At 40.8% G+C, this 24,060-nt stretch overlaps 1 protein-coding gene across 1 annotated transcript in view; it reads left to right on the top strand.

Annotated features, from left to right (window-relative positions):
- Positions 1-22,053, top strand: part of DTHD1 (death domain containing 1) — a 60,540-nt gene extending 38,487 nt beyond the window's left edge. Inside the window, exons 9-10 of the mRNA XM_069494944.1 lie at positions 17,909-17,966; positions 21,725-22,053. Coding sequence (XP_069351045.1) covers positions 17,909-17,966; positions 21,725-22,053 — 387 coding nt within the window. The remainder of the gene's footprint in view (positions 1-17,908; positions 17,967-21,724) is intronic.
- The last annotated feature ends 2,007 nt before the right edge of the window (positions 22,054-24,060 follow it).

Below are 24,060 nucleotides of genomic sequence, written 5' to 3'. Positions count from 1 at the left end.
AAGCTAGGTGTTCCTGGTCTGTACAGCCACGGCCTTCTGTACTTTCCCTGCCACCGTTGTTAGCATATTGCATCAGGATCGATTGCTAGTTTTCTTCCTGATACACAAGTGTGTCTCAACCATGTTGTTGTTCTCGCCTTCCTCGGGAGTCTTCTTACATTTTCTTTTCTTAGTCACTTCTTACCGTGAAATTTTATCGCCACAGTTATACTGTGTGTCTACGTACAGTATGTATATCTGTGTTTTGTACATTAGAAGAGTAAGCTTTTTGTTGTTGTTTTATCTCACCCAAGTACAAATTTCTCTCGCTGGGGGTGGCGTTACCCCAGCTGAGGATGAACGCAGTGAGCGCATGCGCCGCCCTGCTCCGCTCCGCGTTGCCAGGGCCGGGTCGATGGTCCCTGGTGGGTAAGTGTCTGCGAATGACAGGCTGAGTGATGTCACTTCTGCAAACCGTAAAATTGTCCAAGCTTAAAACTGATAGTCTTGAAACTATACTGGCATGTTTAAAAATGGTACATTTTAAATGTCTTCCTCTTGTCATAGACGAATATCCTGCCAATGCGCCGTCTACACTTTCCTTCCCTCCCAGATGGGCTCGGAGAGGCTTTCCAGACCCGCTCTCTTGGCCCTTTCCTGTGCCCAGAGTCTTCACAGATAAGTCTGCCAGGGTTGAAAAAGCATCTGTGGTGGAGGAAAGACGTTTTCCTTCATTTAAAACTTACATACCTAAATGGAAATTGAAACCATGACCTTTATTTCTGTGAGAACGGACTTCCTCCACTGAGTTCAGAATTGCAAATATCCACCTCCGCTGAGCACTGTTAGAGTGTGCGGTTGTTCAGGAAGGGGCAGTGCCCTCGTTATGGGAGTCTGGCGTTAATGAGCACGAAACTATGCAGACGTGTATACACGTAGCATAAAATAGCTGAAGATATGTGTCAAAATTAAAAGTGCCTTAACGCAGAAGACAAGCAGCATATATTTATGTATAGAAATAGACACACACTTTCACACACACATAATTATAAGGTATGACAGTAATACGCTATGCCTGATTCCTAGAGATGTGAGGACATATCACTTTTTACTTCTTACTTGTGAGGATCTCTGTATCTCTTTTCCTTCAGCCTCTGCAGTTCAGTCATTCACATATTAATCCATTCCACAAGCACATAGTGTATCCCAAGGGACACAGTGGTGTTCCTGTGTGCATGGCCTTATTCTGCCCCTGCCTCTTCGTAGTCTGTTTTCAACTCAGAGGGCAGAGTTGTCTCCTGAACCATCAGTCAAATCATCTCAAGCCCCTGCTCCAAACCCCACAATCCACCCAGTTTCACTCAGAGTAAAAGGCTCTGTATGAACTTGGCCCCCTTCAACGCTAGGACCTTCTCTCTTGCAGTCTCCTCACTTATTCAACCACAGTGACCTTGTTGCTGTTCTGGAATGTGCCATGCATGATTCTGCTGTAGGTCCTTGTGTAAGGATCCTCTGCCTGGAATGTTCTTCTATAAGATACCTGCCTGACTACCACCTTTATTTCCTTCAGTTCTTTGTTCAGACTTCACCTTCTCTCTGAGGCCTACCCTGATTCTACTTAATACTGTAATCTACTCCTACCCCCACAGCCTGACACTCCTGATCCTCCTTAACCTGTCCTGATTTTTTTCTTTCCTCTAAAGCATAGCATTGCTACCTTCTAACATGTATTTCCTCATTTATGATGTTCATTGCAGGAATATTTCCTACTCCACAGCTAGAATGTAAGCTCCAGGAAGGTGGGGAACTTGGTTCAGTTCACTGCCAAATCACAAGTATCCAGAATAGCGTCTGGTGTCCATCAGATGCTCAATAAATGTTTGTTGAGTGAATAAGTACATTCATGCATAGAGTTTACATTTTAAATACCAAAAATGTGAGGAGGAAAGTGAGAAGTGCTAAGGAAGGAAATAAATTAGCGTCCAAGAGTGGACAGATTGGTGGAGTGCCGTTGGATGTGGGATGGCCAGAAAAGCGCTCCCTTTGGAGGGGACTTCTGGGCTGAGCAGCCATTGGAGACCAGAAACCATCTTCCTGTGGGGCTGCAGAGCACTGCAGTGAGGGAAATAGCAAGTACCAAGACTCTGCCCTGGGCTCGAGCTTCGAGTCGAAGGAAGGTGCTCATGACTAGTGTGCACGCGAGGGCCACAGAAAGGCGATGATACTTCATACTCAATACAACCTTCTGAAAATGGTCACATAAACAATATATTCGAAAATATATGGCTGAAAAGAATAGTGAGTTGCCTCTAAACCTTTCCCAAGTTGTGTGCCTCAGACTTTCTCCTTTTACAAAATGTTCAAGTAAACTCAGTTCACACACACTATATATATTTATCCTTTGGCAGAAACAAGGCAAGTTTCAAAAAACTCTCAAAGATTCATTCAGTGGGAGGAAGTGGAGAGAATGTTTTGTGTGTGTGCTGTGCGTGTGCTTCTGAAGTCACGCCAGGTAGGTGACTCTCTGCCATTTGGCTCTTCGCGCTGGGCTGGGCTGCGACTGCCTTTTACTCTTTCCACCTAGGTGGAGGTTCTGCTGTGCAGGAGAGAAGGGCTCGGATCCGACGGCTGCGGGCTGCTGGAGGCTGGAGTTTCCCAGTCTTATCTGACCTACGCACTCTCGTCAGCTGTCTGTTGACACACGTTTCGCTTAGCCTGAACTTCCTGTTTTCCTTTTTAACTGAACTCATGACATGTGATTTCAAGTAAATAGTGATAGCCCCTCAACGCTTACTTTCTCACCACATTAAATAACTTGCCATGTCAAAGGGAGGGAGCACGCGCATGGCAGTGCAAGACTGAGCTCATCAGCGTCACCGCTCTCACCACTCGGGACTTTCATCACCAGGCCCCTGCCCTGCGAGGGATGCCTTTTTTCCTGTTTGGCTATTTTTCTAACAATATGAAATGCCGAAGCAATCTCGACTAGATAAGTGAGAAGATCAGATTCAGATGAAATGCTCATCTTTAGATCCATAGGAATATCAATTCTGCCTAGACTTTTCAGTGTGTAATAATTTTTACAAATTGTATTAGAGTTCAGGAATAAAATGTAACTTATTACCCTATTACTAGCTTCTTAAAAATCAGATGTGAAAAACCACATTTTTTTTAAAAAAAAAAAAAGATCCTATAAGAGAAATCAGGGATGTTTTGTTTTGTTTTGTTTTTGCTGTGGTTGTTTTTGTGCAAATAGTGAACATATGGTGATTTTTAAATTTTCTGTAACTTAGTTTCATGCTTCTTACACTTGAGTTAATTCCAGTAAAAATGTCTGTTGCTTCATGTCCCGCCCCCTATCAATTATAGAAGAAAGTGACTAGAATCTTGGCAAGGAGAAATATTATGTTAATTTTTTTAACCTGGGAAAGTTTTCAAAACCTTCTCTCTCTTCCCAGTGTCTCAGTGCTGGCTCTCGGTCCTCTCTCGTGACGGGCCGTGGCACCTGCAGTCCCACTTGCCTGTAAGCCACTGGAATGACCTTCAAAGACACAGTTTTGACCATGTCACTGAGAGCAACATGGGAGAGAAATGAACAAAGCTGGTTTAGTCAGAAACAGGATCCACTATTCTTTTTTGGAAAGTACTTTGCCCACCGATTTAATTAGAAGAGATTCTTTCTCTTCCCTTTCCCTCATCCCCTTCCTCATCATCTTCCCCTTCCCTTTTCTTTTTTCTCTCCCCTCTCCTCTTTTTCTTCCCCTTCCTCTTCTCCTTTTCCTCCCTTCTCTCCTTCCTTCTCTCTCTCCTCTCACCCCTCCTTCTTCATTGGCCTTCAACTTTGTTCAAAAAAGGGAAGGTTTTCTCTGCTCAGAGGGCAGTATAACTAAGGCAGGAATTGAGCACTATGTTGTCATATGGCTTTTAATAATTCTTTTACAAAGGAAGCACATGTATTCTTGCCTACCTGAAAAAAAATCAATAATTAAAAATTGAAGTGTTTGCATTATTCTATTTAAAAATTTATAACATTTAATAAGTAACAGATGACATTCTTAATTCAAACAATTTTCTAGTTTATGAGCTCCAGTTGTTTTTTGTTTTTGTTTTTCTTTCTGTAGATATATCAGTTAATATATCAATTAGCTAAAACTAATTAAATGCCTAATATATATATGAAACACTGTAGAGTCTAAAAGAAGAATAATAGTAATACAAGTCAAAGTCCTAGCCTTCAAGAAAATTACAGGCCAGTTCAGGAAATAAAGCGTAAACACTTAAAAAGTTATAAAATAATACAAGAGATAAATTATTATGGAACATAATGATATAGCAATATAAAAAGATAGGAACTGATGATTAATTGCAAATGAATGAGATAGTAAGTGCTAGGGCTTCTCAGAGAATGGAGTGATTCCTGGGGGCTGAGGTGACCTGGGGACTCCATAGAGAATGACAGATATAGAGAATGTTTAGGATTTGAAGAGGAAGAGAGAGAGAGGCAATGGATTCCACATAAGAGAGCTGGCCTGAGCAGAAACTCTGAAGCAGCAAAACACAAGCTGTTTCTCGATAAAGAACAATGAATACACCTGTGTGGCTTGAGATTTGGGAAAAGTTGTGTTGGAAATAAGGCAGGAAAAGATTATTCAGGGCTTTCAATGCCATGTTGATATCAACCAAATGTCTCAGTAATTGTAAGCAGAGCCTTCCGTCAAAATTTGTCAAAAGAATGTGATTGATTTCATGACATAGAGATCACATGCAAGGTAGAGATTCAAACCAGAGACCTTTAGCATATGAGTAAACAAATAAATCTCTCATCTACTGGTATTTTTGGAATGAGTATGGCCATAACTGGGGATTAAGAAGTGGTATCTAGTTAGTTATAATTAAGTTTATCTTTTATCCTTTAAGTAACAGGGAGCCATTGGGAAATTTTAACCAAAAGGGTGATAGGACCAAGTTTTCTTAGCAGTAACACTTATGACAGCCTATAAGGATAACTTAGAATAAGACGAGCTTAGCAACAGTAAAAAAGGAAATAGACCTTGCAAGGGGTGATGATGGCCTGGGGAGAGATCACAGCAGTAAAAATGGCAAGAAGACCACAGAATTGTAGAGAGATTTGGGATTTGGGATCAGCAGGACATGGTGATAGAGTGGATGTGTGTGGAGTTGGGAGGCAGGAGGATATTAGGAGACAAAGGAAGTTGTGAAGGGGCTTTCCAGGGTGACTCTGAGGATGCTGGTTTGCGCTATTGTCCTATGGTACAGTATAGCACTGGTTGACTTTACCTTGGAAGTGTTGTTTCAACTTGCATTTCACTTCTAGTCCCCATAATATTGCCCTATCTAATAGATGATAGCAACTTTTTCCTTGGAGACCTGTCACCGGTCCCCTTTTCTGCCCTAGGCCATCTTCCACACAACTGACAATATGGTGTTTTTCAAAAGGAAATATGATTTTATCACTCTTCTCTTAAATTTTATCACTCTTCTCAATTGGCAATGCATATCTGTTGATCAAATTCCAAGGCAGTTACCTTGGCATCTAGGGCCTTTCACAACCCCCCACAACTTATCCCCACAACTTTTTCATATTACATTTACCTAGCTAACATCTTTTGCTCAAGTTCTACTTGAGGTCTCACTTCTCTTACACATTTTCGTCTTAACTGCCTCCGAGTCTCTCCCCACAGCTGCCATTAGGACAGCACCCACCCACCCCACACTCGGCTCTGTCGTCACCTCCTTAGACAAAGCCCTGAAATTCCCCAGGAAAAATTAGGCAGTATACTTTAGCTATCATTAAGCACTTTAAATATCTATTAACGTATAGTCTGTTATCATTTTTACTTATATAATAAGAATGGTAACAACATACTTACTAATTACTCCCTGTTAGTAACTTGCTAAAGCATTTAAACATATCAGCTCGTTTGTTTAAAAGGTGAGTGATTGAAGGAACTGAGGTGAAGAGAGGTTTCCCCAAGGGAAATGGCCAGAGAATGGAAAGCTCCTGCTTGGACGCAGGTCTGTCTGAGTCCAGTGGCAGCATTCCTCACGTGATGTTCTGCTGTCTCTTTTCTGACAGTTCCTCAGGGCTGAGAGCGCGGCTCATTCAGCTTTGCAGTCCCTTCCTGCAGGACGCATTCGATCATATTGTCGAACATTGAATGAACAAATGAATGCGTGCTGGGGAAATTAATACAGCAATTGAAGGTGGAGTCTTCAGAGCTGTCAAAAGTTGGACCTGTTTCCTTCCCCGCTAGAAGTCACATTTAGCAGAGGCCTGTCATGTCTTGAAAGGAATGACTAACGGGATTCACACACTGTGGCAAGACCTGGGAGGAAGACATCCGCGGCTGCCCAGGCTTTTCCCAGCAACATTCACAGCACGCTTTCAGTTGCAAAGACTATTGTTAACTATAAGCCAAAAAATAAACCATAAATAACAAAATCAGAAAATTAAAAAAAAAAAGATCTGTTAGAACAGCAGTCCCCAACCTTTTTGGCACCAGGGACCAGATCCATGGAAGACAGTTTTTCCAGGGACCCGGGATAAGGGAGGATGGTTTTGGGGTGATTCAAGCACATTACATTTACTGTGCAGTCAAACCTCTCTGCTAATGATAATCTGTGTTTGCAGCCGCTCCCCAGCACTAGCATCACCGCCTCAGCTCCACCTCAGATCATCAGGCATTAGATTCTTATAAGGAGCCACAATCTAGATGCCTCCCATGCGCAGTTTACATAGGGTTCACGCTCCTATGAGCATCTAATGCCCCCCCCACCCCCTGAGGGCTGATCTGACAGCAGGTGGAGCTCTGGTGGTGATGCGAGAGATGGGAAGAGGCTGTAAATACAGATGAAGCTTTGCTGGCTCACTTCTGCTGTGCGGCCTGGTTCCTAACAGGCCGCGGACCGGTATTGGACTGCGGCCCGGGGATTGGGGATCCCAGTGTTAGAATATTTTAGAAAGAATAATTCTCAGAATTAAATGGGCACCTAAACAGGTCTCATGGATTGACAAAACCTATTGGGATCATAATCTAAAAGTAGAACAAACAAGACAGGAAGTTAAAGTTAAGGCACGTTCTAACAGTGTTGTATAGTTTTTCTTTGATTTGTTGAGCTGCTTTAAGAATTAATATCATCTTCCACCTAGGTGCATTTATGGATCAAAAGCACCTGCTTTTGCCAAAATTTCTTAGAATCCTGAGCAAAGTTTTAAGCATATTGAGAATAGTTGTTAACATTTCTGGATCACTAGCATGTTTGAAGTGCTTGGTATACATTGTGTCATTTAATTATAATTGCAACCTCACGTGGTGTATCTACTGCCTTGGCCATTTGATAGATAGAAAATGAAACTAGAGACATCCATATAGAAATAAGACTTATCTATTCCAGACTGCTTTTGACAACTTTTCTTTATTACCTCCATATATACTCCATATATATATTCTGAAGTATTATACCTAGATCTTTGCTCACGTTGTATCTGCAACCATACCTAGATGCCGCTTCCTTCTATTTTTGGAGTTTCTTAAATTGATCCATTGGTTACCAGGGGCCTAAAGCTATCTCCTTTTGTGACTAAGCTCATCAAGGACTGAGAGATTTATTACTCCCTTCCTCTTGACAAAACCATAATCAGATTGAAGTCTTAAAAAGAATGATTGTCTAAGAAGTAAGCAATTGAAAAAAATAATGAAGAGGCAAAACGTAACATTGCATAAAAACGTGCATTGGTTTAAAACAAAGAAAGATCTGAGCTAAGCACAGATATAGGTCTACATTGGTTCCATGATTGGTAGCAGCTTGATTTCATTCTCATACTTAATTTCTAGATTTATGTCCAAGTGAGGCCACTATAGGTCAACACTTCTTGCTCTAAACTCTATTCTTATTTTGTTCCACATTATCTTACTTCTCTGTGGGTTTATGCTGATCTCTAGACCTCTCTATGTGGAGGCACTTCCTTTTATTATGTGTGGGGGCCAAACGTTTCTGCTATGCCTTCAGGAAGTTCTATACTGACTGTGCAATTATGAGAAGCTCCTTGATGACAACAAAAGTATATTGGCTGATGTTGTTGTCTTTTGTTTTATTTCTTTTAAAAAATCCTTGTGTGTGTTTGCATCTATGTGTGTGTGAATACTTAAATGCACACAAAAATAAAGAAAATATATAATAAACCTACATGGATCCATCCTCCATTGTTTTCTGACATGCTTATTTTGTCTAATACCCTTGGTTTTTTGGGGGGGTTGGAGTATTTTAAAGCAATCATGATATTATATCATCTTATCTGTAAATACTTCAGAATGCTTCTCTAAAAGGTAAGAAAAAAATGACCACCGTACTATTACTATAGCAAATAAAATTGCAATTACGACTTCATGTCATCTACAACCCAGCCCATATTCTGTAGTCACCTGCTGACTCAATTTCTCCTTTTTACAGGTGATTTGTTCAAAAACAGGGCCTAAACAGGGTCCACACATCGCATGTGGGTTCAGTTGATGAATTCTCAGTGTAGACCATGTCCTTCACAGATATTATCTCAGTCTGCAAACTGCAGACGTAGAGACCATCATCTCTGTTTCCCAGTTAGAGACTTCAGCAAGAGAGTTTAGATGGCTTGTCTCGGCTTGCAGGACTCCCGGGAGGCGAGGCCATGCTAGGACCCAGATTGCAACGTCTTCCTCTTTTATGCTTTATCATGTCCTCTTATTCCTTGAGCAAGCTGGATTCTTTCTTACTTTATGTCCTCAGCTTTTACTACAGTGTCATACTGCTTCTCATATCCTTTGCCCCTTCAGGGCGTTTGGCAAATCTAGATCTTTCAAAGAGCCAGTTGGGAAGGGCCATTGTACTTCTTGCTGAAACTCAGCTTTGGAATAGAGTTGCTGTGGCCTTGGACGGTGGTTTCTCTCTTTACCTGGAATTTTTTTTTTTAATTTTTTTGATTGATACTGCCTGGAATTTTTCAGCTTCTGAGTCAGAAGCTGGCTTCCTCAGTCGTCTTGGTTTTGAAGGCCTAGCCGCTTCTGAATAGCTTGAGCAGTTTTTCTCTTCTTTCACATGGTGACATCAGCTCTTAGCTCAATTTCATCACAGGAATGAGAGCCATTCCGTAAGTAGGGCAGTTCCAGCTTTTTCTGACTTAGGTTATAAGTTAATGCCCCTTGCTTTTTGTTGATGACTCATCACTCAGATGCTCTTAAAATGTTATTTCTATAGTTTGGAAAAACAAAAATACTTTCCACAAGTTTACACTGAAAGGTATGTATGATTCCCAGCAAAATAAAAGGAATATTGCAGGTGGTTTATTTTATTTTTGGAGGGAAATACATATACCAGCCTTAAATGAAAATAAATTACATGGTGAAATAGTTGTTCTCTTTTTAAACCTTTCTTTAATCTTCTGAATAGATCTCAGGTTGGTGTTAACATGTTTTCCTATCTCTCTAACACTTGAGAAGCTCCATTTGTAACAAATAGAGAATAGCTCTCAGGTTCAGAGACCTTGTCTGGCAACAGAATTTAATAACACTGTTTTGTTTTAATTGTATTTATTTTTGAGATTTCCTTGTGTTTATACAAGTGTAATTGTTTTCCCATTTATGGCTGAAATATAAGGGTTTCTTTTAAACACGTATTTTTGTAGGTGACAAATAGTAATTTTAAAGAAAAATATTAAGTAACTGGTACTAGTTTGAGCACTTATTACATATGATACTCTGCTATGAGATACATAATTTAGCTCAATGCCTCCTTCCAATAACAGTATGAAGCAGATACTGTTATCCGCATTTTAAATGAGGAAACTGAGGCACAAAAGGACTCCTTTCTTAAGGTTACAACTTTAGTCCAGAGAAGTGAAGTTGATATGTGTAAATGGTGAGCACAGTGCTGGAGCACTGAAGTGGCTGAGTGGAAAGTTCAGGATACACCCTTCGTGTTACAGACAAATTTTAGTTACAGTAACAAATAAAGGACCTGGACTCTTATAAATGTTAATTTAAACGTATCTGTCACTTAGGGTGTATGTTTTTGGTCAAATAATTTTATCTCTCTAGATTTGTTTCATCATTTGTAAAATAGGCATAATGACAACTATCTCACAGGGATGTGTGTGTGCGTGCATATATATGCTAGATTATACCATCTTAATCTATCAAGGTTATATAATATACTTTAAGTTTTTAGAGTAATGTTTGGTGTATGGTAGTGGTCTCCAACCTTTTTGGCACCAGGGACCAGTTTTATGGAGACAATTATTTTCCCACAGATGGTGGGGGAGTTTAGAGAGGAGGCAGAGCTCAGGCAGTGGTGTGAGCGTGGGGTGCGGCTATAAATGCAGGTGAAACTTCACTGGCTCCCCGGCTCTGGCTGCTCATCTCTTGCTGTGCAGGCTGGTTCCTAAGTTTCACGGAAGACAATTTTTCTTTGGACTGCGATGGGGGACGGTGGAGCTCTGCGGCAGAGCTCTACTAACTAATACAAATGGTAGCTGGTCTTATCATCTGGAGACGTATTATTTGTTAAGTTCAGGCTTTAGGCAGACCTTGGTTTTATGACTAGTTTTCTCATATTGTAGCCATATTACCCTGGAGAACTTACATCTATGAAATGGGGATGATAAGACTTCAAACCATTGTTATGGATTTGGAATGAAATAAAATAGTCGTATGTATGTCCTTGCTTGATGCTAATATAAGCTCTTATTTGATTTGTGGTTATGTTGTAACTATAACCACAGCACAAAGTTTTTATGCCAGCATTATTTTTTGTGCCAGATTACTTCTTTGATCAATATTCTATCTAGCTTTTTAGAATGTAAAACCATTAAGAATTCTATATGAGCCATATATTATAAATTTGAGCATACAGTTTACCATTATGCAATAAATGAGCTCAAGTTAATCAAATGGCAACTATTACTTTATTGAAGGGACCTCTATGCAGAATAAATACAGAGCAAAGTAAGCAGTAAAAGCCAGGACTTACCATACTTCAAAATGTTTCTGGTAAAAATCCATGCTAAAGATGTACAGAAAAATACCAATTATATATACTTTTCAGTTTATTGTTAATCATATCACTTTCACCCATATGTCTTCTAATTACAAAATAAATGACCTATTTACCAGAAAAATCTACGGTGTGTGGGGGTGGGAGAGGTTTGGAGTTAGGGCTGGATGAAGGAGTTGTTGCCACAAGTTATAATAATCACCTGTGAAAATCTCTCATGCACTCTTCAAGTGCCCAAGGGTAAATGATAAAAAATAATAACACCATGATGGCCTTTTCTTTTGTTGATTGTATAAAACTGATGTTTAGCTATAAGGCTACCTGGCATCCACGCTAAATGGTGCTAAAAGTATCGGAAAGTCCTTAACATATTACTTTATGCAAAAACTTGCTTTGCAGTAGAAACCACCAGAACTGATAGGCAGTAGAAATTAAAGAGGACAGACTTTATCACTCATTACTTCTGTAGAAATGTCTGTTCATGTCTCTGCCAAATGGCAATGGTATTGTTATGATTGCCCTTGAAAATAACAACCACCCAAGGTACAATTTAAAATAGGATATTGCTCTAGGATTCAAAGACATCATTTTATTTCATTGATTCTACTAAGCACTTCAAAATACATGTGAAATAATGGGAAGAATTTATAGTTTTTCTGACTTCCCCTTTTATAACTTTCATATTTGCTTTTCCTGGTTATTCCAGTGATCCCTGGAGGCACCTCGCCCCTGTCATCTTTGCTGTGCTCCCTAACGTGACCCACATTTATTCTTTTAGAGGGGGAAGTCACAGCCATGACATGATGTCAACAAACAAATCAGCCCTAAAACTAACCCACAATGGCAACTGTTTCCACTTTAGTGTTTTCCTGTCTGGTTTTCACGCACATGTTTCCACAGGCGTGTCAGCTTAGTTAATGAAAGGACCACCCACGGCTCCCTGAAGCCCCTTACAAGGAGGGTGAGTCCTGGCCAAGATTGAAACATTTGAGTTTCTTTCCAGGCGGAAACACTGTGGGAGACCTGCTGGTCAGCAGAGGCTGAGCTGGGGCTGCAGTGAGTCCTCAGCGCAGCGTCCTGTCTCCAGTGCTGTCGTGTCGTGGCAACACTTGGCTCATGTCTTGCTCCACATAAAACTATACCCACAAAATTAGCTTTAGTTGCCTATGAATCCTTGGACAGTGATCCACATATTGAACTTTGAGGGGTGTAGAAAGCCCCTCTGCAAGCAACATGACACTCTCGTTCTGTCAACACTAGGTGGTAAAACCCATTCGGTGACCATTATTGAGTATCCACTATGTGCCAAGAACTGAACTACACTATTTCATTTTATTTCATTTAAAGTGGATTACACATTTTATATTATTTAAAGCTTGTAGCAAACCTAGGTAGTAGATAGTATAATGACAGTGATCTTAGAGTTCAGGAAACTAAGATGTGAATTGACTGAGGAACCAGCAGTTGGCAGAGTGGTGTGAACTCAGCCCTGTCTGACAGCCCACAGGGTCAAGCACCACGGTGCTAAGAAGAGTGTGAGCTGTGGAGCTCATCGCACCTGGTTCCACCCCAGGCCCCTCACTCACCTGGGGTCTCAGCCAGGAGATGTGGCCACTCTCGATCCTTGACATTCTCACCAATCAAGGAGGAAAGCAGTAAGAGCTTCCCATCTTCCACATGGCGTTTTTGTTTTTACTTTTTGTGAAAGACAAATGAGTTAATCAAGAATAAAGCAATTTTTAAATAGCTCTGACTCAATTCTGAGAGCTTCAGACATGCCTGATAAATGTGCAGAGAAATAACCAGCCTAGAAGATTATTTGCATGGAAGCTAAGGTGCTTCCTGGGGTAAGAAATTAACCCGAGACTCAGAAATAATTGGGTTTGCGAAAGATGACAGAATTCTATTTGCAGGGGCGTCAGGGTGGGTTTATGTAAAAACACAAATATGTATTTTATATGTTTAGTATATAAATGTATTAAATATATACAAATATATTAAATACCTCATGTTAAATATATAATATGTTACGTAATATGTTATTATATTACATATTATACATTAGAGTTATATATAATTATAATACATGATATATGCTATCTTAAATGTATACATCAAATATATATAAAATGTGTAAATATATATTATGTATTTAAAGTTCCAGCCATCACAGGCCAGCGGGTGTTCAGACTTGGGCACTGCAGCTATGAGTGAAATCTGTCTCCCAGTTCAGCCCCTTAGATGTACGACTATGCCCTAAGGGGAAAGATTTTAATTTAAAAATGGAAAGCCTATCTTATTCATCCGTTGTACTTCAGGGCACGGTCAATATTAGTCTAATGTCATGTGACATGAGGGCCAGGGAGCCGCTTCCTTCACTCTTGTCGCTTGTCACCGCCCAGCTCACATTCCGGGAGGGCGAGGGTGGCCACTAGTGAAGACCTGCTGTCCTCGGGAGGGAAGGGGAGACCGAGGCTCCACGTAGAGCAGGCGGAGCGGTACCTGCATGGGCGGGCCCGGCGGAGCAGTGACAGCGAGCAGCAGCAGCAGCTGGTGGTGTCACAGATGCCAGACAGCCGGCCTCTGTGACACCGCGGGAGCACACGTGCAGGAGGGGCGGAAGCCATCGTGCTGCGCCGTGGACGCAGCGATAGGTGTGGACGCAGCGACAGGTGTGGACGCATCGACAGGTGTGGACGCATCGACAGGTGCGGACGCAGGGAGGGGAACGCTGTGCCCGCGGGAGTGTGGAGCACCTGGTGGCACGGGGTGGAGGCCAGGAGAGCACAGCTCATGGAACTGCCAGAAATACGTAAAGAGGACTTTCGCCAGAATTTATGAAATTTTCCAGGTAATTTATGAAATTATTTAATAGAAATTATTATTATTTCTATATTCCGATAGTATTAGGACAGTAGGAAGCAATCAGAATTTTACTTTTGTCCGGACATCATACTTGAAATCTTTATCACTTTTTGGATAAAGGGTTTTTTTACTCTTCCATGCATTCGCTGGGCTATACAGAGGTGCCACGTAGGTGCTATTAGATAGGGTTTTCTATTGCAGCAGCCCTGCCTCAGTGCCAGAGTCACTCGGTTTGCTTACCGCAGACGTGGCCTTATCTCAGACCAACTGAATCAAAGTGTGAGCTTCCCTTTTTGCTTTTTTCTCAAGATTTGTTGTCAGGAACATTAAGGCTTGAGAAATATTGCTTTATTTGCTGAATGGGTAGAAGATAAAACTCTGCTGAGAGGGTGGTAGGCGAGGCTAAGGTAGAGGTTTTGCAAAGAATGGTAAAGATTTGAAATACCTTCTGTAGGGAATGGTGGAAGAAATCTTAATCATACCAAAAACATTACTGAGCAGATTTGGTGCACAGCTAACTTGGTGCACAGATGACTTTAAAATGTATGATGATGACAATCCTTGTGATTGTCTGTGGAAGACCTCCAGGACTATTAAGTATTTATTAAGGGTATGATATAGTTACTGTGTGGCAAATATAAATATTGACATAAAAGAAGATTCAGAAAAGGACATAATAAGATAACTGAAAGCCTAACTGGGAAGGAAAAACAAGCATATATGAATGACGTTGATAACAACATAATATTAAGTTGTCAGATAGTAACAATTGTGTCATATTGTGATAATAATAGTTGTGCGATAGTGCATAAATTCCCAAATAAGAAACTAGGGACGAGTGTAGTGTATAAAAGAGGTGGAATTTGATCAGTGCCCTGAAAATATGGCAGGATTTGAAGGCGCATATTATTTAAATCAAGAGAAGATATTGTCACACAAATTAAATACTTTTTACTGTCCTACGTGTACACCACCATGTCGACCATGGTGAAGAACATGTATAGGAAGAAGATACATCTTCTTGGCCTCAAAGAGATTAGTGTAACGAGGAAAGCCAAGACTAACCATGATGGGATTTTGGAGCAATGGAAAATCCAAGGAGGGGAAAGTTTTGCAGGTGCCTTGGAAAATACTGCTGGGCAATGGAGTGGATGTGCCCAGCTCCAGTCGGTTGGCTTGCACACCAAAGGTCAAACTGTCACACACGTGAGTTCAACTAAAAATAGTTTGCTTAGTTGTCGGAACTCAGTAACAGGGTTGTATTTGGGCAGCATGGAAAGAATAGTCAGTAATTGAAGGAATCCTAACAACAGCAGCTGTGAAACTCATGATGGTCATACCTATGTCAGGTGTAGGTGGCTGTCTTTGGTTTCGTTTTATTATTTTTTTTTAACCACTTCAAGTAGATGAGGTCTGCATTGTGGTTAGCAGCATAAATATGACACATTTTTACACATTTCAATTATTTATACTTTTATAGTGTTGCCCTTGAGAGGTTTATAGTGAGGGAAAAACTGCTGCATATACTCCACCGTACCCTTTTACAAAGTAGATTGTTTAGCCAGGAAATAGTTCATGGAGAGCTTGACAGCCACATTTAGATTTTTCCCAACAATCTTCCTGAACAGTGACATGTTGGAAGCAGCACTTAAGAAACTGTATTTGGCAAATTAAAATATTAATATACAATATTAACATAAAAACAGGTTACTTGAAAGAATAACAAACCTTCCTTTAACAAATAGAACCTGAGAAGATGTAACAGAGTGGTACCCTTTGATTGGAAGAAGGCGAGAGAGGAAAGCGGAGAGCAATTAAAGTTGGTTCTGCTGCAGAAGGCATCCAAGGAGCCGCATGGGGACACTGGGAACCTGCGGGAGGGGAGACTACTCGAGGACAAGTGGAGGCTTCCTGTTTGGCTTGGGCCTGACCCTGAGGTTCCAAAGCTAGTGTGCAAGGCAAAAATAGTGCACAGAAAAAAAATTATGCAAAAAAAAAAAAAAAACCAAGAAAACCCCCAAAACCACGAAGGGGAGAGAAGAGAAGGGAAAAAGGGAAAGAAAAGGGAAGACAGCGTTGAATATTCCTGCTGAAGAGGCCCTGACGCAGTGCTTGGAAGTCTCAAGGAGCTTGTGCTGCCTCCAACCATGGCTTCTATGCTTGTGCATCAGATGAAGTACCGGAATTGAATTTTCAAGTGTGTGCAAAATACATATATTTAGACACTAGAACCACTCTCAGTGCATCAAAATGCTATGAGACATTTGTGAATAAAGAATGACTGAGGGGGAAAAACCGTTGATACAAAGAAGAAACCCGAAGCATGCCTTTTGTCCCAGGCTAGGTCCAGGCCATGTGCCCTTAGATGGGAATGATAGAATCTGCTGCATTATTTAAATTGGTGTTTCTCTCTGAACTTTTTTGAGGGGTTCAAGCACATAGTTGATGCCTCAAAAATCATAAAACTTATTTTTCAGTGTTACAGAATAATATACTTGCACTGTGTTTCTTATGCTAATTCCTTCGCATTAACACTTTTAAATGGAAGTTTTATATGCTTCCACGTTTATGTAACGCCCATGCTGAGAATGCCCACAAAATGCGATAAGCAGATTCCACTAACTTGTGTTGGGTGCTCATTGGGAGCCAGGGTGCTAGGCATTAACACACAGCATTTACATCTTCTTTGTATCATTGCTGTGAAGTAGGCTTTTAAAAAAATATTTTGAGCACAGTAATTATAGATTCACAGGAAGTTGCAAAATATAGTAAAGAGAGGTTTCATATATTCTTCACCCAGATTTCCTCAGTGGTTACATTTTAGATAACTATCATACAATATCAAGACCAGGAAATTGACATTGATACAATGTGTATATATAATTCTATGCCATTTTATCACATGTGTAGATTTGTGTAACCACTGCCGCGTTCAAAATACGGAACTGTTCCATTACCACAAAGATCTCTCTTGTGCTGCCTCGTTATTGCCACCTCCAAACCCCGTCCCCCACCATCTCTGACTACTGGCAATAGCTAATCTGTTCTACATCTTTATAACGCTGTAATTTTAAGAATGTGATATAATGGAATCAGAATTTGTAATCTTGAGAGACTAGAATTTTTCACTCAGCATGATGCCCTTGCAAGCTGTTGCATGTATCGGTGATTTGCTTTTTGTTTAAATTACTGAGCCGTGTCCCATAGTGTGGAGGTACCACAGTTCCTTTAACCATTCACCTGTCGAAGAGCATTTTAGTTGTTTCCAGTTTCGGGCTTTTACAGATAAAGCTGTTTTGAACATCTGTGCACAAGTTTTTGTGATATAGGCTTTAATACACACATTTCAGAGCTGAGACTGAAGAGTGAAATAAATTCTCCAAAGTACACTGCTATTCAACCACTGAACAGGTATCTGAACCCAGATGTTTTTTCCTTATCTCCTGTGCTGTTTCTACTATTCCATATTAATTGAGAGTAAATTGTTCTGCAGACAGTGTAGAAAAGTAATGATTTTTATATACGTGCATATGTATATATGATCACTTCTTGATAAAATATTGGTTTTAGAATAATAGCTGCTCAATGACTTGGTTGTTTTAGTTTCTGTTAGGTGCCAGGCCCTGTGCTGAGTGCTGAGACAAGATGCCTTACCCCACAAGGGATTTTACAAAATACCATGCTTGCAGCATGCAGATAGCTTGCTCTATGTTAGTTGGTTTTAACAATTTTAAATTTTAGTTGGAAAATGTTCATTCAGAGTTAATGTGAGTGCTATAATAATGTTTAAATATGTATTCTTAAATTTAACTTTGCTGGAAGAGTTGGGCTAATATATTTTGCCTTATCTTAGGAAAGCATTGCTGAGCATGCATGTACAAATGCAAGATCTAATTCTGCAAGGTATGCAATTCAGTACTTCTTCCAAATAGGAGTGAGGTCAAGATGGATTTTTGTTGTAGCTTGTTCACAAATTAATGATTTCTTCTGCTTATTCTGTGTACCTTTCCCTCAATAGCATAAAAAATTAATCAACCGTCCACGGAGTACCAAAAGACTTTCTACAGATCCTCTAGGTAAGGAGTATTTGCTTTGTCATCATTATAGTGCTGTTTTCTCTTTCTTATGTTTTGTATATGTGTGAATCCTTTTATAAAAAGGAATAGAGAAAGTGACTTTCCAATTAAATAATCATTAATTTTATCAGCCTATTAAATGGATTTTCCTTGGGAAGTCATGCACATATAAACAAAAATAGCATTCTCAAATATGCATGTGATTAAAGTTGTATTGAAATCTACAAGAAATATGAGCCTCACTAAGTATTATTTTATTCACATGACTAGTAATTGCTTAGTTTGGTAAATGGATGACTGCAGTTTATTCTGAAATGTTGATTGTTAAGTTGTAAATCTTTAAGTGTTGTCAGTTCAAACCAACATTTGAGGTCAATAGATTTGAAATAGAAGTATATATTGGTATGATGCCACAAGAAACATTTAATATTTGATTGTAATTATTCATAATTCAGTAAGATAACAAGGACGCAGATTTCAGGTTCAGGGTAGAATTTGACACTTTTATTCTATTTTAGCCTTTGAAACATTTCATTTTGTGATGTTAATAGCTATTTATGTGATAATTTTTTAGTTTTCAAAAGACATCAGTGGGTGTGTTTTGACCACTCTGTCAGGCCCACTGGGGATGGTATGGAATCCCAGTCAGGGGTTACCCTTGTGGATGTGTACAGATATCACACAGGCTTTACTAAACGGCGGTAGGAGTAGGATGGGGATACATTCTAGTACGATACACCCTCTCAAGGATAATAAAACTTTGTTTTTTAAAAAAAAGATGATATGAAAACAACAATAACAATAGTAGTAGATGAAAGCTCAGCAAGTTTAATAATGTTAGCTTTTCAAGAATTTGAAAGCACAGTCCGGAGAGCACGAGAGTATATGGATCTGTCTCCTGTGTACTGGGAAGCCCCAGGTTGCTACACAGGCTGGGAGCTGCTGGTCCCCACGGGAATCCTCCCATATGACCAGTGGCCTCAGAGCTGCCGTAGGAGGGACGATGGTAGATGTGGTTGGACACTGAGTGGGATAAAACTATGACAAGTTTTAAATGCCAACTTAAGAAATGTAGACAATAGGAAGAGCTCACAAGAGATTTATTAATGGGGACTGATGAGATCAATTAGACTTTCAAAACGTCTGTTAGTCGTGTGGAAGACCAAAGTGAGTCAAAATGGAAAGTAAGGATACAAGCTAAAACCCTGCTTCCTGCAATACTCCAGAAAACAGACAGGAAGGACATGATTAAGGCTGAGAAGCAGGGGAAATATTTGAGATGTTTGAAGTTAGGACCATTAAGACTTGGGTGCAGGGGATGGGAAATACATTTTGAGAAATCAGAATACTATCAAATGTTTTTTTTAGCTTACTCAGCTGAGTGGTCATATTAACTAGGAAGTGAATAGACTGAAGAAAAATCAGGTGGAAAGAAGGAAAGGCCAAAGTTGACGATTTTGATTTTAGAAATTATGGCGTTTGTATTGGCTGTCGTATACATGGGTAAAGATACTTAGGATATGAATATTGCAAATGCTGTATCAGGATTTAAGAAAACAAAGCCAAAGATGAAGATAGAGTGGCTCTGGGATATTTCACACAGTTAATAGTGATGGTTAAATCAGTTAGGGTTGATGAATTCATTGAGAGGAGGGGACAGAAATAGAAGTGGCCTGAGATAAAATGCAGTCATGAAGCAGTATCTGAAGGAAGAGACCCAGCTAAGGGCAAGAGCGGGAAGAGGAAAACCAGGAAGGCCACAGAATGCAAGGAAAGGAGTAAAATGCCTCATGGAAGTCCGAGAAGATTCAGGCTCAGAATCAGTTGCTGTAAGTAATAGTTAGGAGGCCTCTAGGAAGATTTGAAAGAAAGGCTTCAACAGAGAAAATTATTGAAGGAGGGCATCGAACCCTAAAGCAAATATTTAAGTAGTGAGTTGATAGTGAGGAGCTTGAGGCCTCACGTCTTCGTGAAGCGTGAAAAGATCTTTGGGAAAGGAAGGGAAAGAGGTAGCACGGCAAACACGGAGCAGTGAGATTCTGTAAGAAAGTGATTTTGAAACGAAAATAAGGTTAGGAGAACTCAGGTCTGGTGGCTTTGGGTAGAGTAGGAGAAGCAGACCTTGGCTGAGTGAAACAGAATGCGAGTGAGGCTGAGGTTAAGGATAGGAGAAAAGGTTTGAGTCATTGCTATGTTAAATTGAGTTTAGAAAAAATATTTTTTAATGGGTTTGCAAGCTAATAAAGGCTCCAGTGGTGTAAAATAGCATGCTGTTTGTTCGTCACATTCAACGTATTTTCATAATCTCAGGCAGCCCAAGTAATTCAGGTTGACAAACTGAGAACAATGAAAACTAAAGAGGAGAACATATTTTAAGGTGGATTCAAGACCATCATTGGCATACACAGCTGATCGTTGGGAGCAGTGCAGGTACAGAGGAATAGGAGACCCTGCAGCGGGGATCGAATGACTGAGATGCAAAGGAATAGAAGCTGTGGAAGTTTAGGAGCTGGAGGTCAGCAGTAATATAGAGAAACCGAGGCCATGGAGGTGGAATAATTCTGACTGATGATGAAACATGAGGATTGGCCATGACAGTCAGTTTCTAGCCTGGAGTCACGAGACAGGTCGTTGGCATTGACAGGATTAAGGAACCATGTGATCAGAGGTCACAGGTGTGAATGATTATCACCTGGGTTGCTGATGAAGCTGCCTGGGACGGTTGCCGACCCCACGGGTGGGGAGAGAAAAGCCTACCCAGGTAGCAGGGGCGTCAAGATGAATGGATTGCGTGGTGGTAGCAAAGCACTGGTTTGAAAGTGACAGTGGAGAACAAGGATGTCTTGGCCCCTTTCCTGAGTAGCTTTCACAGAAAAATGTTTTTCTAGAATCAGGGTGCAATTTATGGGAGAAGGGAGATAGAAGGGAGTAGTTGAGTGACAGAGGCCAGACAGAATTGTTTGTTCACACCGGACCAGGGGAACTGGTGCAGTCATGGGCATGGGAGCAGATGGAGGTGGCTGTGATGCAGGACAGAGCTGGAATGTGGAAGGGGAAGATCGAGATCACAGGGTGCGGGAGGTTACTCAGAGTAATGGGTCTAAATTACACAACAAAAACAATAACAACCATAACAATTGGAGGTCTCTGGGAGTCACAGAGTAAGGGAAGGGCTATGCTGAGTAGACAGGGCATACTCAGAGGAGCTGCTGGAGATGTTGGTGTAAAGGATCTTGCACACAACTGCTCTTTGGGTGGTGGATCTTGGTGTGTGTGTTTGAGTGTGTGTACAGCCCCAGACGAGTGTGAGGACTGACTAGCTGCTGCTATAATTTGTGCATCAGATTAGTACTGATAAAGAGAAATATCTTTATCCTTTAAAAACACAGTGCTACTCAAAGTTTGGTTGGGGACCTCAGCACCAGCATCCTCTGGGAACTTGTTAAAAATGCTAAGTTTTGCCCCTACGCTACTCAATGAAACTATATAGGGCAGAGCCTAAAAGCCCTTTTAACCTGCCCTCCTGGTTCTCAAATACATTGACATTTCAGAACATTTTTAACCCTCTGCAGCAGCTGGAACCCAGCAATGGCAGGGATCAAAGTCTGGCAACTGTCCTCCTGGGTGGGTTGGAGCTCTTCTGCTCAGAGGCCAAAGCAAAGAGCAGGTGGATTTCCTGTAAACAGGTGTGAAAGCTTAGACGAGGTCATCCCCCAGGGAAGGGTACTAATGCTGAGTGTCCCCCGTGTGCTGGACAGAAGCCCTTTGGGATAACTTGCTCCACTGGCTGGCGGAGGAGATCTCCGAAGAGCAAGAACAGGCTCAGTCTCTTTCCGCGTCCCTCCCGCTGCGCCGCAGCACCGTTCAGCTCATCAGACTCAAGAGCCCTGATGATCTCGCAGAACAGATCCACGAACTTCTTTGCTTCTGGAAAAACTCGCTCCCAACGTCCACTGACAAACTGCGCCTCCTGGCCCGTCATCTCCGCAAGATTGGCAGGAGTGATCTTGCAGAAGCTCTTAAATTCAAGTGGGAAAATAAAGTGTTCACTGAACCACAGCAGTGGTTTGATCTGGCTGCTGAGTAGAAGACGAGTGGCTCTTCCTGTTGCCGCAGAAAAAGGTGTATGGTGGGTTTTTAAGATTGTTTCTGTCAATATTTTCCTAGCAGTTTCCAAGTAACATTGTTTGAAGTGAGTCTATTTAATAGATATGCTATTGAGAAATCAATTGAAACAAATGGAAAAGCACTGATCAAACAGTAAAAGGCATTCCTGGGTGTTTGAGGGTTGGGGGCTGTGTTTTCTGCAAGCGTGACTGTTGTGAGTTCAGGTAGACCTAATAGCATTTGCAACAGAGTTTGCCCTGTTTCCATTTTAATAGCTAAGGTTGCTTTCTAAGTGCAAAGAAAAAATATGATATGCAGAATCATTTTTTTATTGTTATCTATATAAAATTAAACTAGTATCCATGACTCCAAGCAACCAATTCCAGTTACATAGATACCATGGAGCCCACAGGTAGTAATACAAAATAAATTGAGCTGGGAGACCTGATACTGGTGATAGCAAGTCACTTTAAGAAAACAGAAAAGCTTGAAATAAATTAAAAATAAAATATCACTTCAGCCATTTACTGCCACAAGCTTTTCTTTTATTAAAATGTAACTTGGAATAAGGAAAATTTCATATTTTTAATGAAATGAGGCAGGGCAGAGAAAATGAAGTTATCACTGAAAGAATTCAGGGCCTATTTCACCTACTTAGGAAAACAACCTGCTTTAAAATCAGTTAACAGAAACCTTATTACTTAAGCCCTAATGCTCATCATTAAAAAACAAATTAAAAAATCTGTGAAAAAACACAAAACTAAAAGGAAAAAAGATACTTACCAAACCCCTCTATCCATTGATAGTCCCTGTTAATGTCTAGTTTAAGCTTTGAGTTTTTAGGAAACATGAAGCAGTTTGATATAAACGGGACATTGGATTAGTGTCTCGGATTCACTAGCGCAAAGCTGTCAGGGCCTTGGCTTGCGAACGCCTGTAGCAATTACCTTCAGTTATTGCGTACCCAGAAATTAATGAAATTATGTGAAAAGTTATATAATTGGATGACTTTCAAATGTATTGATAAAGATAAAACTTTCTTCTGTACATTTGTAAATTAACCAGGGACTTAAGTGTCTATGCACTGTCTGGGGAATGGACACGCTTGAAGTTCTGACTGGGGGGGATGGGGAATGGGGGGTGGGGGATGGGGGGTGGGGGGCGGGGAGGGGTGCATACCTACATGATGAGTGCGATGTGCACTGTCTGGGAAATGGTCACGCTTGAAGCTCAGACTCGGGGGCATGGGGGGGCATGGGCAATATATATAACCTGAACTTTTGTACCCCCATAATAAGCTGAAATAAAAAAATAAAATAAAATAAATGATAAAAGATTCACTGAAAAAAAAAGAGACCCCAATTTTTAAACACATTTCTATTAAGAAGCATTTTATTAGTCAAGATTTTTATTTTTTACATGCTGCCAAAAGATACAATATGTATTTTCATGTGTTCTTGAAATGAAGAAAACAGACTAGAATGTCCATTTTTTTCCTCTGCCATAGAACAAAAAAGAAAAATAAAATTGGACTCTTATTCTGCCACCAGATATTACTGTTAGGAACATTTTTGGCATATTTTCTTCCAGTTTTTCTTTTTTTCAGGAAGGAAGTGTTTCTGTCTTTATGTGTTTAGATGCACATAAGCACACAGTGTGCTCCGGTGCCTGCACGCTGGCACTTACAGATCCCGTCACTCACGCGGCTCCACACCCTCCCACAGACACCCTGGGGCAGGCGCACAGTCCCTTTGCGGGCACGGACAGACGCACGTCCATCTGCGCACCTCACACGCACGTATGCGCTGGCACAGGCGCACCTGCTCACACTGCGCCTCACCTCTGTCCCCCACACACGCTTATTCATGCACATAATCGTGCACACACACACACGCACACACACACGGTTACACAAAGGGTCTCAGATCCACTAGCACACTCTCACACACACTCGCATACACCCACGCCCACATATGCGCACGTATGC

Source organism: Eulemur rufifrons, chromosome 19 (assembly GCF_041146395.1).
Source record: "Eulemur rufifrons isolate Redbay chromosome 19, OSU_ERuf_1, whole genome shotgun sequence".
Lineage (NCBI taxonomy): Eukaryota > Metazoa > Chordata > Mammalia > Primates > Lemuridae > Eulemur > Eulemur rufifrons.
Note: the sequence above shows the minus strand (reverse complement) of the source record. Positions and strands in the feature narration are given on the sequence as shown.